This window comes from Phyllobates terribilis, unplaced genomic scaffold (assembly GCF_046119375.1).
Source record: "Phyllobates terribilis strain yellow unplaced genomic scaffold, ASM4611937v1 Scaffold_1__5_contigs__length_1240528914, whole genome shotgun sequence".
NCBI lineage: Eukaryota > Metazoa > Chordata > Amphibia > Anura > Dendrobatidae > Phyllobates > Phyllobates terribilis.
The window spans coordinates 281,821,686-281,837,918 of NW_027362761.1; the positions used below are offsets into that span (position 1 = coordinate 281,821,686).

Here is a 16,233-nt window from a genome sequence, read left to right on the forward strand (position 1 = left end):
AGGGCGCTTGGGTGCCACCGGGTTCCATGCCCCGAGCAAACTGTATCGGGACTGGGAGGTGGAACCTCTGAGCAACTATACAAAGGGGCAGTCCTTGTAAGGAAGCGGGTGGCTCCCAGGGTAGGCGGGCAGGTAGTCACGGCTAGTGACGGGGACAGTCTCTGGGTAGAAGGGCAGGAGGTCACGGCAAGTGACAGGGACAGTCTCTGGGTAGAAGGGCAGGAGGTCCCGGCAAGTGACGGGGACAGTCTCTGGGTAGAAGGGCAGGAGGTCACGGCAAGTGACGGGGACAGTCTCTTGACAGGCGGGTGGTCACGGCAAGTGATGGCTAAGCCTCCAGGTAGGCTAGCAGGCAGGTAGCAGGTGGACGCTCCCAGGTGAGCGGGCAAGAGTCTCTGGACAGGCAGGTGGTCACAGCAAGTGACGGCTGAGCCTCCAGGTAGGCTAGCAGGCAGGTAGCAGGTGGACGCTCCCAGGTGAGCGGGCAGGAGTGTCTGGACAGGCAGGTGGTCACGACACGTGAAGGCAGAGCCTCCAGGTAGGCTAGCAGGCCGGTAGCAGGTGAGCGCTCCCAGGTGAGCGGGCAGACAGATCCATAGACAGACTGGCAGGGCTGGTAGGCAGACTGTTGGACCGCAGGAATGTAAGCAGGTAGACAAGTATCAAGCAGGTATCAAGCAGGAATCCGGCAGGAAACTGGCAGGTATCTGGTAACGGGACCTGAGGGCTGAAGCAGAGTGATAGGCTATGCAACAACATTGCTCGGGCACCTCCATTTTGGAGGAGGTGCCTTATATATGGTGAGGTCCTCCGACCATTGGCCGGGGACTCCTTAGGACGGCGCGCGCGGCCCTAAGCACAGTGGCCGGGAAGCAGTGCGCGCTGCCAGCAGAGCGGGAGGAAGACGCCGGGCACGGAGCGGAGAGGTGAGGGGAACCGCTTCCCTGCCTAGCAGGAGGCAGGGACGCCGACGCTACAGTAACCCTGGACTCTAATCTCTCTTTCAAACCACATATCCAAGCTCTTTCCTTTTCCAAGCCGACCGAGCGAGAGGCCAGAATCTATAAATGGAAAGATGAACAAAACAGCTCTTTGGAGTGTCCAAGTGTGGGATCAGTTGTCTCAGGGCACTCAGAATGGTGGGAGAAAGGAGGATCAGGGTGAGGAAGATGCCAACTTCAAGTAAAAAAAATCTCCCGGATGCGCACATTCCTCAACCACGAATCTACAAAAACACTAGTGCACACACTCATCATCTCCCTTCTCGACGACTGCAACCTCCTGCTCTGTGGCCTCCCTTCTAATACTCTCGCATTCCTGCAATCTATCCTAAACGACAGTAACACAGAACTTGCTTCAAATGGTGGAAATTTTATAGAGTGACACCACAAGTGCTAGTTCTGATACTATAGTGGAAGCCACAATTGCGTAAATGCAGAATGTAGTGCTACCAAACATGTTTTGGGATCCAGAAATTACCTTTTTACCCTCAGGTTCCTCAATTTTACAGCAACTCATAAACAGAAACTCATAAATAAAGTCATATCAAAATTGCTAATTTTTCTTTTGGTCATTAATGATTAGAATGATTACAGGGCAAGAAGGTTATTACATGCCAACTTTGTTATGTGTGTGTGCAAATGTGTATGTATTTAAAAGGGTATTCCAATCTCCAAGATCCTAAACCAATGTGTAGTAGGTGTAATAATAATAATATTAGCAAATACCTACAATTAGAAATGTAGTATAGTTTTTCTGATTCGCTATGTCTCTTTCATCATGTGCAGGCATTGCAGGACCTTAGGTATCTATAGCCACTGATATAGTGACAGCTAGTTTCTGCTAGTTTCTAGTGGTTGTGACTACTACATTTCTGTTGGGACGTATTTGCTAATATTTTTATTATTACACCTTCTACATATTGCTATAGGATATTGGAGATGGGAATACCCCTTTAAGTTCTGTATCAGTCTTTGGCCAAGTTTACATGACCATATTTGCGGACCAAGAGCTGTCTGTGAAAAAACAGTGCTCAGATCAATGTTATGATATTTTGCTGTTCAGATGTTTGTTTTTTTCACACGGACTGAATCTGCATATGAAAAAAATTGCAGCTAGTTTCTTCCGTATGACAGATGAGACTCGCCTGTTCAAGTCTATGGATGCATAACAAAAATGAGATCCCATACGGCTCAGACGTGTAGCATCCAATTTTTACAGATAAATTGCAATTCTTTAACAAAGGACACTGTATTTGGTCTTGTGAATTTTAATAACTGCTGACGCATAAAAACGGATGCCATACGGATGACAAATAATTTTTTCTGGATGAAACGCTGACAATTTTTTTTATTTTATGAACTTAGTCTATGGAAGATGAAAGTTGTGATTTAGTTTTAAAACTTTGTAATTTGTTCTTAAAAGGAGACTGGTCCGGTGCTAGCATTTCTATACATTCACATGTAATGTATAAGTACAGGTATCTGGAAAGGAAAAAGTTGCCACATTTAAGATCACTATATAAAATCTACGGAACTTAATAATTAATCATGTTATACTTTGCTTTTACTGCAATGTCTGGTCAGATATTTTATTCACTGCATTATTTATAATTCATACATTGAAATTATATCCGGTTATGTTGTTGCAAACATATATAGGTCCTGTTAACCTAAATCCTGATGTGCTGGCATTTCTATACATTACCACCTCCTCTATAGATTACATTCATTGTTCAGGCCACAAAACGCCTGAATTGGGCCTCCCTGCATGTGCTGACTGAGGAATTTCAGTAAAGCTGCCTCTATCTGTCTGTGGCTCATTCAGCAGGCTATATAAACTCCACTAGATATGCCACTTGTCATGTTGCCTCCGGACTCTCAGCTGCTGGATCTCGGAAGGTAAGGTCTATATACTGCTAATCATCCATCATATTCTTCTCATGGGCCATACTATTTCTTTCTCATAAGACTAGAGTAGCTCAGCTTCACTTCTACTGTCTTTCAGCCTTATTAAAAAGTAATGTGAAATTGTTCAACTTTTTATGCAAATATTCTTTAGCTTAAAATATTTAGCAGATCAAAGTTAAGTCTATAAGAACATGGTGAGTAACGAACTTGAAAGATAGTGAGACCAACGAAGCATACTAGGAAATGGACCATAGAGAGCACTTTACACTGGACTGTGCCATTCATGCCAGCTGGTGTCTATGGCAATAATGAAATACAAAATGCTGTATATATTTGGGAGATGTAGCCTATTACTGTCTAATGTGTATTGCTATTTGCAATTACTACATCAATTTACATCAGTCTACAGTCAAGCATCAATAATCAGTCCATAGGCAAGCAACAATCGTACAATCAGTCCAAAGGCAGGCAGCATTAGTAAAATCTGTCCATAGTCAAGCAGCAATTTTATAATGAGTCCATAGGCAAGCAACAATAGTACAATCAGTCCATAGACAAGCAACAATAGTACAATCAGTCCATAGACAAGCAGCAATAGTACAATCAGTCCATAGACAAGCAGCAATAGTACAATCCGTCCATAGGCAAGCAGCACTAGTACAATCAGTCCAAAGGTAAGCAGCATTAGTAAAACCTGTCCATAGTCAAGCAGTAATAGTACAATCAGTCCAAAGGCAAGCATGAATAGTACAGTGAGTCTATAGGCAAGCAGCAGTAGTACAATCAGTCCAAAGGCAAGCAACATTAGTAAAATCTGTCCATAGTCAAGCAGCAATAGTACAATCAGTCCATAAGCAAGCAGTAATAGTACAATCAGTCCAAAGGCAAGCAGGAATAGTATAGTCAGTCGCTAGCCAAGTAGCAGTAGTACAATCAGTCCAAAGGCAAGCAGCATTAGTAAAATCTGTCCATAAGCAAGCAGCAATAGTACAATCAGTCCATAGTCAAGCAGCAATAGTACAATCAGTCCATAGACAAGCAGCAGTAGTACAGTCAGTCCATAGACAAGCAGCAGTAGTACAATCAGTTCATAGGCAAGCAGTAATAGTACAATCAGACCAAAGGCAAGCAGGAATAGTACATTCAGTCTATAGGCAAGCAGCAGTAGTACAATCAGTCCATAGTGAAGCACCATTAGTAAAATCTGTCCATAGTCAAGCAGTAATAGTACAATCAGTCCATAGGCAAGCAGTAATAGTACAATCAGTCCAAAGGCAAGCAGGAATAGTACAGTCAGTATATAGTCAAGCAGGAATAATACAGACAATATATAGGCAAGCAGCAATAGTAAAATCAATCCATAGGCAATCAGCAGTAGTACAGTCAGTCCATAGGCAAGCAGTAATAGTACAGTCAGTTCAAAGACAAGCAGCAGTAGTACAATCAGTCTATAGTCAAGCAGCAATAGTACAATAAGTCCAGAAGCAAGCAGTAATAGTACAATCAGTCCAGAAGCAAGCAGTAATAGTACAATCAGTCCATAGGCAAGCAGCAAAAGTACAATCAGTCCATGAGCAAGCAGTAAAAAGTAAAAAAATAATTATTACTAATATTATTATTTTAGATAAATAGTTAAAATGAAAATAGATAACAATCATAAAAGCCATCCTTGTTTGACACTAGATGATGCATTGACCACCAAGAATTTTACTGACTAGCGAGTCTGAAATATCAATAGCAATAATAATTTTACAAACCAGTTTGGTAGAATGACATTGAATAGATAAAACTGGCATCAGGCAATGTTTCCGGCTGTATCCATTTAAAGTCAGTTCTTTGGGGCAGATTCATTGGTATATCAATCACGTTCTCAATACAGTCAAATTACACAGCCCAGACAAACATTTTGACATGAGGAATAGCCAAATTTGCTGGAGTACAGATGACAGAATGTACTTACAGCAACGGATCTGTCAACTGCTTAAAATATGAGTTTCTCCATGATTTTATAGCTTCAGTCAGGATACATGCAGCACTTATATATCAAGGACTCATTTAACATTGGAAAGAGCTACGTAATGTAAAATCTAATCTGGGGTCGGGTCTGATAAATGATTACATAATATTATATCTCTCATTATTGGGAGAAAACATTGATCTAATCTACAACAAGGTCATTGATGTTTTACATCTATATGTGATATTCACTCAATGCTCCCGGGTTACGTTATTATTTTTTACATGATTTCAGCAATCATACTATCATCCTTTGCCCATTTTCTAGCTGTTTCCTAAATGTTATAGTCATAAGCTATTAAAAAAGCTGTACCAAAAGTTTATAAGATGACATCTACTCTATGTAAATCTGTGCTCATGGATTAAATGCTAAATATAGTAAATACCATAGATACATTTTTCGTGAAATTATTACCATATGCAGGAAAGTTTCTGACTATTATTTGCAATACTCCAATCTGATACGGAGACCTCACCTACAGAAAAATATAGATTATGTACCGTGAGTCCATAGAAACAAAAAAATGATGGAAGAAGTTAAAAATACAAGAAAAGCCTATAGAAACTTAATACAGATAACTTGCTGGGAAGGGGAAGAATTAAAGGTTTACGTCTTACAAACGAACACAAGGGGCAAGAGCAGAGGCTTGTATAAAATAGATAGGGTCTTACAGCAAATATTTTGGTGGGGCCCCACTTTCCAGCTGGTTACACAATCATACACACTCTGAGCTAGGGGCTCAAAGAACATAGCACCAGACCACGCGGCCCCTATGTGACTTGTGAGTCGGGTCATGAAGGTTTCATGTTGGGCGGCATTGCACCCCAACCCCTCCTGTCTTCACAATTTCAACGGTATCTGTATCCCTAGACTGAAGATATCATTGAACAGAATGGTGTAATGGAGTCATCGACTCCCTGTTCACCATTCAGTCTGTCCGTCTGACTCTCAGCAAAGCAGGCACGATGATGTCATTAGATCACACCTGCAAAACGGAGCCTCAGTCCACATGCTGCACCATTGAGGCAAGACTTAATATCAGTACAATGATGTGTGTGCCATAATACTATGTGTGGGGGCTGTGAGGGTCTTCATATTGCATGTGGGGGAACTATAGGGACATCATACTGTGTGGGGGGCACTTTAGAGTCATCATAATGTGTTGGGACTGTAGGATTATACTATACTGTGTTGACACTCACTGTGGGGACACAATGCAGTAGTGTGGGAGTGCATCATATTTTGCATATGGGAACTTTATAAGGGTCATCAATAGGAGAAAATTACTTTGTATGTGCTGCAATGAGCCCATCTACTATGCCAAATATTTTTTAAAGGGAATCTGTCAGCAGGTTTTTGATATGTAGATATGTAAACTGAGGACAGCATGAGGTAGAAGTTAAAACACAGAATTCCACAAGGTGTCACATGTCAAGCAGTGTTCTGTTGTTTACTTAGACTGAATGTTTTAGCACCTAGCAATTATCATTGCTTTTCTGACTCAAGCTACCTCTTGTGATAAGCAGCTCACTGTCTACACACAATGTACACACAGAGCCTGGTGTGGAGGGGGTGTCGCTAACTCAGCTCTGCTACATTGCTAAATCTAAATCTCTGATTGTGTCAAAACTGCTGCACCCAGTAAATTACCGTATTTTTGGGATTATAAAACACACTTTTTTCTTCAAAATTTGGGAGTAAAATGGAAGTATGTCTTATAATCCGAATGTATCGTACTGGCTGCAGTGGAGCAGAGTGACAGGAGGCAGGGTCACTGTTGTAGGAGGACGGCGGCATGAGTGGGGTGATGCTGCGGACCAGGGCTGGGAGGATGGGGTGTCCCGGTGGTGTGAGGCTGCTGGCCATGGCCTTTCATAAAATGTTGGCCTGTGATCTGTTGTCCCCTTCCCATTGATTTCTATGTGGTGAGCCTTGGGAAAATAGCCGCCAGAGGTGGCGCACACGCAGAACGAGATCTTGACTCGTCATCTTGGCTCCCGAGATCTTAATCTCGGCAGCCATTTTCCTGAAGCCCACTGCAGGGAAATCAATGGGAAGGGGACTCCACTCACCGGCCGACATTTTATGAAAGCCCAGGACCCGCAGTCTCACACCGCCGGGACACCCCCTCCTCCGAGCACGGGGCCTGCAGTATTGCCTACTCCTGCCACCGCCACCAGCTTACTGAAGCAGCGACCCTGCCTCCTGTGACACCGCTCCACTGCAGCCGCCCCCCCGGTAAGCTACCGTAAAATCGGAAAATAAGACGCACCAACATTTTATTTGAAAACATTTTTTTCTTATTTTCCTCCCCAAAATTTGGGATGTGTCTTATGGTCCAGTGCGACTTATAGTCCGCAAAATACGGTAAGTTATTTATCGTTGGATTCATAATCTCTTTGTCTACATCATGCCGCTCTCAGATGAGGTAGCAAAAACCTTCTGAAAAATCCCTTTAAGGGAGTGGGGAGAGGTGGAAAAACCCAATAAAGACTTTTGCTATGGGGACCTATGATTTCTATGTATAACCCTGATCTGAGGCATAAAGAAATTGGTGCCTTTTGACCTAATCTCATCCTTTCTAAAGAAAAAGGCAGTGTGACCTGACTGATTCTACCTTAGAGATGTTCCTTTGCTCACACTACAGTTCCAATGGCAATGTCATCTTTATCATTAATTGGATTCTAGAAGTTTGCCAGTTTGAGCTGGGGCCTCCTTTCCATAACATCTGTATGGTCTGCCTTTTTGATATGTATGCCAGTGTTAACGATCAGAATGTAGTGCAAAAATTAACAAAAGGGAATAGATACAGATGTATTGTAAAACAAGGATGTTAGCTGATAATGTTTTATTCAGTATACATATTTAAATACAGAACTATAAAAAGATAAAAAATCAAATAAATAAAATTGGCAAAATAAGCCTTTTTATGTTTGCGTTAAAATCATGTTTCATTAACAGGGACATGACCCGAATTTGAAATATAATACAATGATTTAATTAAAAAAATGGTTTACAAGAAGATTTATCTCTGGTGCATTGCTGTTTCATTTCCTAATGCAAACAGCTTTTGTGTATTCTGAAAGAAGCACCATGATCCTCCCCATAATTAAAGTACCTGCGATACACACAGATTAATTTGGTCTCCTTTTAATATCCTCTTAACCTGTGCCCTAACATAGCACTTATAATATAATATTATCACTAAGGCTATCTGGTTATTTGTTAAGAAAATTAGGATAAACCAGAAGTGCAAGAGTCCTGCTCATCTGTGGTCTGCTAGTTCTCATGGCCCCATTTCACCATCGGTAAATCTTGCAATTAGATGGGTGGGGTCAGCCAGAGTGAGGGGGAATTGGATGGGGATCCCTGCACCTCCATTACATCCACATACTTTAGTAAGGAACACGGAAATAGATTATCTTAAAGAGGGAACCTCTTTAAGTCTGTCATCCCCAAAACTCAATTTAAATTAATTAGATGGTTATATAGGAGATTTGGTCTCTATAAAAATCACTCCTATAATGTAGGTTTCTCTGCCTTTTTTGAGTAGAAAATGTTCTTTATTCATTATGCAAATGAGGATGTTCAGTGCACTTTGCTGTGGCCAAGCGCCCAGTGCACCCCTCCGCCTCTCTCAATTACCTTCCCTCGCCCGCCTCCCATTATGTAGATTGACTGTTGTCACTTGCCCAGAGTAGACAAGCACTGCTTGAACAGTAAACTAAGCAAGCAAGCACTGCCTGAACAGAAAACTAGCAATCTATTTAGTGGGAGGCGGCAATGGAAGGTGCATGTAAAATATACATTATGCAAACAAAAGATAACAAAATATGCGGTTATGTATACTGTATATAGCATGCTAAAATATATTCCACATACAGTCATGGCTGAAAGTGTTGGCACCGTTGAAATTGTTCCAGAAAATGAAGTATTTCTCCCAGAAAATTATTGCAATTACTCGTGTTTTGTTATACACATGTTTATTTCCTTTGTGTGTATTGGAACAACACAAAAAAACTGAGGAAAAAAAGGCAAAATGGTCATCATTTCTCACAAAACCCCCAAAAATGGGCCAGACAAAATTGTTGGCACCCTCAACTTAATATTTTTTTGCACACCCTTTGGAATAAATAACTGCGATCAATCGCTTCCGATAACCATCAAAAACCTTCTTACACCTCTCAACTGGAATTTTGGACCACTCTTCTTTTGTAGACTGCTCCAGGTCTCTAAAATCTGAATGGTGCCTTCTCCCAATAGCAATTTTAAGATATCCAGGTGTTCAATGGGATTTAGATCCGGATTCATTGCTGGTTACTTCAGAACTCTCCAGCGCTTTATTTCCATCCATTTTTGGGTTCTTCTTGAAGTATGTTTGGGGTCATTGTCCTGCTGGAAGAGCCATGACCTAGGATGCAAACACAGCTTTCTGATACTGGGCACTACATTGCGACCTAAAATACTTTGGTAATCTTCAGATTTCATGATGCCTTATACACAGTCAAGGCACCCAGTGCCAGAGGCAGCAAGACAACCCCAAAACATCTTTGAACCTCCACCTTATTTAACAGTAGGTACTGTGTTCTTTTCTTTGTTGGCCTCATTCCATTTTCGGCAAACAGTACAATGATATGCCTTACCAAAAAGCTCTATCTTGGTCTCATCTATCCATAAGAAGCTTTCCCAGAAGGATTTTGCCTTGCTCACATACATATTTTGCAAACTGCAGTCTTGCTTTTTTATGTCTCTGTTTCAGCAGTGGGGTCCTCCTGGGTCTCCTGTCATATCATTTAATTTCATTCAAATGTCAACGGATAGTTCGTGCTGACACTAATGCACCCTTAGCCCACAGGACAGCTTGAATTTCTTTAGAACTTGATTGTGGTTGCTTATCTATCATCCGGACTATCCTGCACTGCAACCTTTCATCAATTTTCTCTGCCATCCACATCCATGGAGATTATCTACAGTACCATGGGTTGTAAAGTTCTTGATTATGTTGCGCACCGTGGACAAAGGAACATCATAGACTTGAAACCTTGAGATTGTTGATATTTTTCGAAAATGTTGGTTCTCAAATCCTCAGACAATTTTCTTCTCCTCTTTCTGTCCTCCATTGTTAGTGTGGCACACACAGACACACAATGCAAAGATTGAGTCAACTTCTCCCCTTTATATCAGATTTCAGGTGTGATTTTCATATTGCCCACACGTGTTACTTGCTACATGTGAGTTTGAATGAGCATCACACGCTTGAAGCAAAATTGTTTACCCACAATTTTGGAAAGACACCAACAATTTTGTCTGGCCCATTTTTTTTTTTGTGAAGTTATGTCCCATTAGGTTTTTTCTTCTCTGTTTTTTTTGTGTTATTCCAATACATACATAGGAAATAAACATGTGTATAACAAAACATGTGCAATTGCAACAGTTTTCAGGGAGAAATACTTCATTTTCTGGAAAAATTTCAAGGGTGCCAACACTTTCGGCCATAACTATATATTCCATCTATTTAATCTATCCACTAACATTTTTAAAACAATGTAAATATCTGGTTTCTGATAAATTCTTGTGTTGAGAATAATTGTTCCTAGTTGTTTTTGCTTAGAGACACAAGAAGGAGCAGTGATGCCAGATTGATTATTTAATGCAATGGCTGGCATACTAAGTGGGCTACTAAGTGCAGTCATCCGGGATGCCCTCTGCATACTTTCCAATACAAGCACCATTAAGTGAGCACTGCCAAAAGACTCTAGGCCAACAAAATCCTCTTATTCATTAATTCATTTAATTGATTTAAACCAAGTGAGAATATTATTATTAAAGGGTTACACTCAGATTCTCTAATCATGCACTGCTATTTATTACATGACAATGGATCATAAACATTATTAGGCTCTATAAATGTTGTCTGTTTATTCCTACAGGACACAGCCAATATGACTCAACATTGTACTAAATTCGCTGGACATTGGAAGGTAATAAGTTTTCATATGCATCAAACATGTCCAAAGTAATGTACACTAACCTATTTGTATGGGTAAAGTTTAAATTTAAAAAAGTACCTTAGACATATAATTTATGGACAGCATATATGTATGTTGCAATATCATCAGTAGTGAAATATATCTCTATATTGACAGTGGGTAGGACGATGTGACCATGGTGGCTAGCTGTTTACACGCATTTTGCCCATATGGACAAGGCACATGGTATATTGCTTTTGGAATTGTAATTAAGGTTGAGCAGAAAGAGTCCCAGCACCCTGGTTCAGTCTCAACTTCGGTAAGCCATGGACAGTGGATTGGAATCTTGTGAACCTTCTCCTATCTGGCCACCCCTGGTCCCTCTTGTGATTAGTAGGCTGGTGCAGTGTTATTGTTGCGGCATGGCACACGCATTATTTAGCACCAGGCTAACTAAGCAGTAGAGGTGCCAAGTATTCTGGTAGTTTTAGGAAGTTTTCTGGGCTGTATTCTGGCTTCTACGGACTGCCGATGTGGCTGCTGGTCCTATGAATCTCTTTGCTAATTGTAGTGTGGACTTTTATAAATCTTAGTACCTACTATGACATGAATCATACATTGGTGGAAACTAGAGTGTAAACCATATTAAAGAGGCCCTCCTAAGAATAAGTTTCTAAATGTGTGTATAGTGAATGTGCAATAAAATACTTAGTGATCGCTGTCCTCGAAGGTTTCCAGTGCCGCTTCAGTCCTCTTCTCACTTTACTTGACTTCAATTCCGACTTGCCACATCATGCAAGAGTTTGTGTGAACTTGAAGTTGCTTTTACACTGTAAGTCTATAGACTTACAGTGTAAAAGCGACTTCTGGTCGACACAAAAACCGCTGTCTCGTCTGATCCAGTGAGTTGGAATTGAAGTCATGTGAGTGAGAAGAGGACCAAAGTGGTGTTGGAAATTGTCAGTGCACAAACATTTAGAAAGGCATATTATTTTTGTTGGGGGTGCCTTTATAATTTAGAATAATTGGATAGATGCACAGTGATAGCATGAAGTATGGACTGCATATCACCTCTCATTACTATGTGTAGATTTGAGCCTGAAGGAATGGTTGATGAGCGTTCGACCAACAGCTGTGTAAGGTGCATGACCATCTTTGAGGTGACCATACAAATTCAATACTTGTTGGCAATATTTTCAATGGAAAGAGCAGGGAAGGGCACTGCCAGACAGCTCTGTCTTCAGGTTATCTCCTGGAGAAGAAAAATGTTGGTATTTAAATTCTAAGCACATCATCTGTAGATGGAGAGTAGGGAAGACACAATTCACACTAGATTGTCGTCCAATCCTGCCAATGTCAGTGGGCTCATCTTTCTTTAATATGTATGGGGTCTTTCCTCTCTGTATAGAGCTTGCTGTACTGTAATACAGTGGGGAAAATAAGTATTTGATACACTGCTGATTTTGCAAGTTTTTCCACCTGCAAAGAATGGAGTGGTCTGTAATTTTTATTGAAGGTACACTTCAACTGTGAGAGGTAGAATCTAAAAAAAATTCCAGAAATGTATTTAAATGATTTCATTTATTCCATATAGCAAAATAACAATCACCCCTAATTGTGCTATAATTTATCTAGAATATTTTATCAAGATAGTACAATGTCACAAGAGATAGATTTGTCATATTGAATATATTCTACAACATCCCGACATATCCAAACTCTAACTCCAATTTTAGCTTGTCAGGACGATTTCTTTACTTTCACAAATACTGTGTCGCATGGTGTAAAATATATTCAATGATTCTGTTGAGTCTAAAAAGAAAAAGAATTAATAAATGTTAATAATAAAATCAAAACAAATGACTCACATTGTACTCTCTTTTTAAACCATTAGGAAACAGACTATTCAGTGTGAAGATCCAAAAAGCCTCTCTTTTCAAGAGGAGCTTCTTGAGACTTCCCCCTCTTCTGGGTGTATTAATCTGTTCTATGACTTGATATTTTAATTGAGCCACAGAATGATTTTTTTCTTTAAAATGTTATGGCAATGGTAGTGTAATATCGCAACATCGGATTGTAGATTTGCGTTTATTTATGCGTGTGCCAACAGCTTGCGTGGTTTCCCCTATATATATGAAACCGCAGGGACACTTGACTAAATAAATTACATTGGTAGATTTACAAGTAAAAAAGCCTTTTATGTAAAATCCTTTCCCAGTATGTGGATGACAAAAATATTCGCTTTTGATGACATTATGTGTGCACTCTGCACACCCCAAACATGGAAAAAAGTTCCCTTATTCCTTGTAGAGAGAAATGTTTGTTTAGGAATTTGTGTATTACTCCCAATGTCAGCATGTATAATCTTATCCCTAATATTGGGAACTCTTTTATTACATATGCGTGGTGGTAACTGAAATTCTGTCACATTAGGAAAAGCTTCCCTCAAAATGTGCCAGTGTTTTTTCACAATATGGTCCACTTTAGTATTAATAGGATGATATTGTCTAATAAAGGGTATCTGTGGTGCTTTTCCACCTACTTCAGTTCTCACCATTTGAATATCATTTTCAGCTTGATCTAAAATATATTTGGCATAACCACGGGAATGAAATTTCTCTCTCATTTCACCTATACATTCTTTGCAGGTTAGGGAATTAGTCAATATTCTTTTTAACCTAAAAATTGAGATTTAAGTATCGCCTTTTTCAATGAGTATGGGTGTGCACTCTTAAAATGTAGGAGGCTATTCCTGTCTGCATTTTTTCTATATAGATCAGTCAAGGAGATGGTCTATTCTCATCAGATCTATATCCACAGGTGTACACCACCAAAATAGTCATGTTAGATAGGGGAAAGGGGAAGTAGGAGAAGTGTGGATATATAGAAATTTTTTTTTTTTTTAAATTCAAAACCTTTATTCATTTATTAAATCTCTAATGCATCTATAGATGCATATAAGGTAACCATCTATTAGAGTATAGAGATGGTACCCACTAATAAGTCTGGCCAAATGAAGTGTAGGGCAAATTAGGGACACCTCTGTCCAATCCCTCTAATATAGGACCGAGGTTATATGTGAATAATATCCCCATATATTGGAATAGCCTTAGTACTAATATCAGGTGGAGCAGTTATACAAATCCAAGAAATAGGAAAATTAATTGTTATTATAGCAAATCATATCACTATCATGTGTGAATCTGATCTAAGTGATCCTTAGTACCTGACATATGAGGGGTCGCTCGGCACGGCGGGCCGCTCCTCAGTGTCACAATATTTATGATCGCTTGGCAGTGAGGTCTTCCTCCCGCCTAAGATTTCAAGCGGTGCCGGCTCAGTCATTACAAGCATCAATGCACACACAGAGCACCTAAGAAAATTGCGGTAATGGGCAGAGTTAGTGATATTAGCTGACATCTATCACTGCTATACATTACAAACCGCTAGATTAATGTCATCCCATTATATGGGATAATCAGGGGGTGCACAGTTGTGTTCCAAGGCAGATTCACACATGATAGTGATATGATTTGCTATAATAACAATTAATTTTCCTATTTCTTGGATTTGTATAACTGCTCCACCTGATATTAGTACTAAGGCTATTCCAATATATGGGGATATTATTCACATATAACCTCGGTCCTATATTAGAGGGATTGGACAGAGGTGTCCCTAATTTGCCCTACACTTCATTTGGCCAGACTTATTAGTGGGTACCATCTCTATACTCTAATAGATGGTTACCTTATATGCATCTATAGATGCATTAGATATTTTGCATTTTAAGATTTAATAAATTAATAAAGGTTTTGAATTAAAAAAAAAAATAAAAATTCTATATAGATCAACCTCGTATCCTGCAATACCATTTTTTATAACCATTGTGTCTAAAAAATTCATATGTTCAGTACTGTGTGATATGATAAATTTTAATTCAATCCAGATCTGATTTAAATAGTCCAAAAATGCAATCAATGTATTATGTGGCCCCTCCCATATGCAAAAAATGTCATCTATAAATCGTAGCCAAATTTTGGCATAGGTTTTAAATAGATGATGATTATAATTGAATTGTTCTTCAAAAAACGACATATAAATATTTGCGTATGAGGGGGCCACATTAGCACCCATCGCCGATCCCCTCCTTTGTTTGTAAATAACATCTTGAAATAAAAAATAATTCTCATGTAAAACAATTTCCAATAAATCAGTTACAAATTCTTTCTGCATTTCAGGAAAAGCATTTCGTTCCAGTATCCACCTCACTGCAGTCAACTCCTTTTTTATGTTCTATCGACGTATAAAGACTCGTCACATCAATAGTGGCAAGAATAGCTCCCTCAGATATATTTTCAATATTTTTTATTTTTTGTAAAATATCGCCAGTATCCAGCAAAAAGGATTTGTTTTTTTCTAGTGAAACGTGTAAGAATGCGTTCCAGAACAATTGACAGGGGAGTCAAAACAGATTCTGTTGATGCAACAATTGGCCTGCCGGGTGGGGGGGGGGGTCAATCAAGGTCTTATGGACTTTAGGTAATACATAGATCACAGAAGTAATAGGATCGGTTTTGATCAAATATTCCACCAATTTGGTATCAATAATACCCCTGGATCTATGTTTCTCTACAACATTATTAATTTTATTTGAATCTCTTGAAGTGGATTCTTTTTTAAAGGTACATATGTTTCTCTATCAGATAACTGTTTTAGTATTTCACCGACATATTTCTCCTTGTCCATCATAACAATTGACCCCCCTTATCAGCAGGCTTAATTTCAATGGTTTTGTCCCTCTGTTGTTGCTCAAGTGTACCTTTCTCAACAGATGTAAAATTTCTGTAAAATGAAAAACCCTCTCTCTGTATACCACTGAGCAAGGAATCAATATCTCTTTTAACAAAATCTGTATAAGTTTTGGTTGAGTGGTATATCTTAGGTGGCAAAAAATTACTTCTATTTCTCAAACCTAGATCAAATAATTTCAAGCAATCATTATTATCCTGAGTCATTTTTTGAGAGAGAAATTTCATTCCCGTGGTTATCCCAAATATATTTTAGATCAAGCTGAAAATGATATTCAAATGGTGAGAACTGAAGTAGGTGGAAAAGTGCCACGGATACCCTTTATTAGACAATGTCATCCTATTAATACTAAAGTGGACCATATTGTGAAAAAACACTGGCACATTTTGAGGGAAGCTTTTCCTAATGTGACAGAATTTCAGTTACCACCACGCATATGTAATAAAAGAGTTCCCAATATTAGGGATAAGATTATACATGCTGACATTGGGAGTAATACACAAATTCCTAAACAAAAATTTCTCTC

At 39.4% G+C, this 16,233-nt stretch overlaps 1 protein-coding gene across 1 annotated transcript in view; it reads left to right on the forward strand.

The window, feature by feature from the left end:
* Nucleotides 1-2,780: 2,780 nt before the first annotated feature.
* Nucleotides 2,781-16,233, forward strand: part of CRYBA4 (crystallin beta A4) — a 37,940-nt gene continuing 24,487 nt past the window's right edge. The window contains exons 1-2 of the mRNA XM_073654029.1: nt 2,781-2,900; nt 10,857-10,907. Coding sequence (XP_073510130.1) covers nt 10,869-10,907 — 39 coding nt within the window. The 5' untranslated portion in view covers nt 2,781-2,900; nt 10,857-10,868. The remainder of the gene's footprint in view (nt 2,901-10,856; nt 10,908-16,233) is intronic.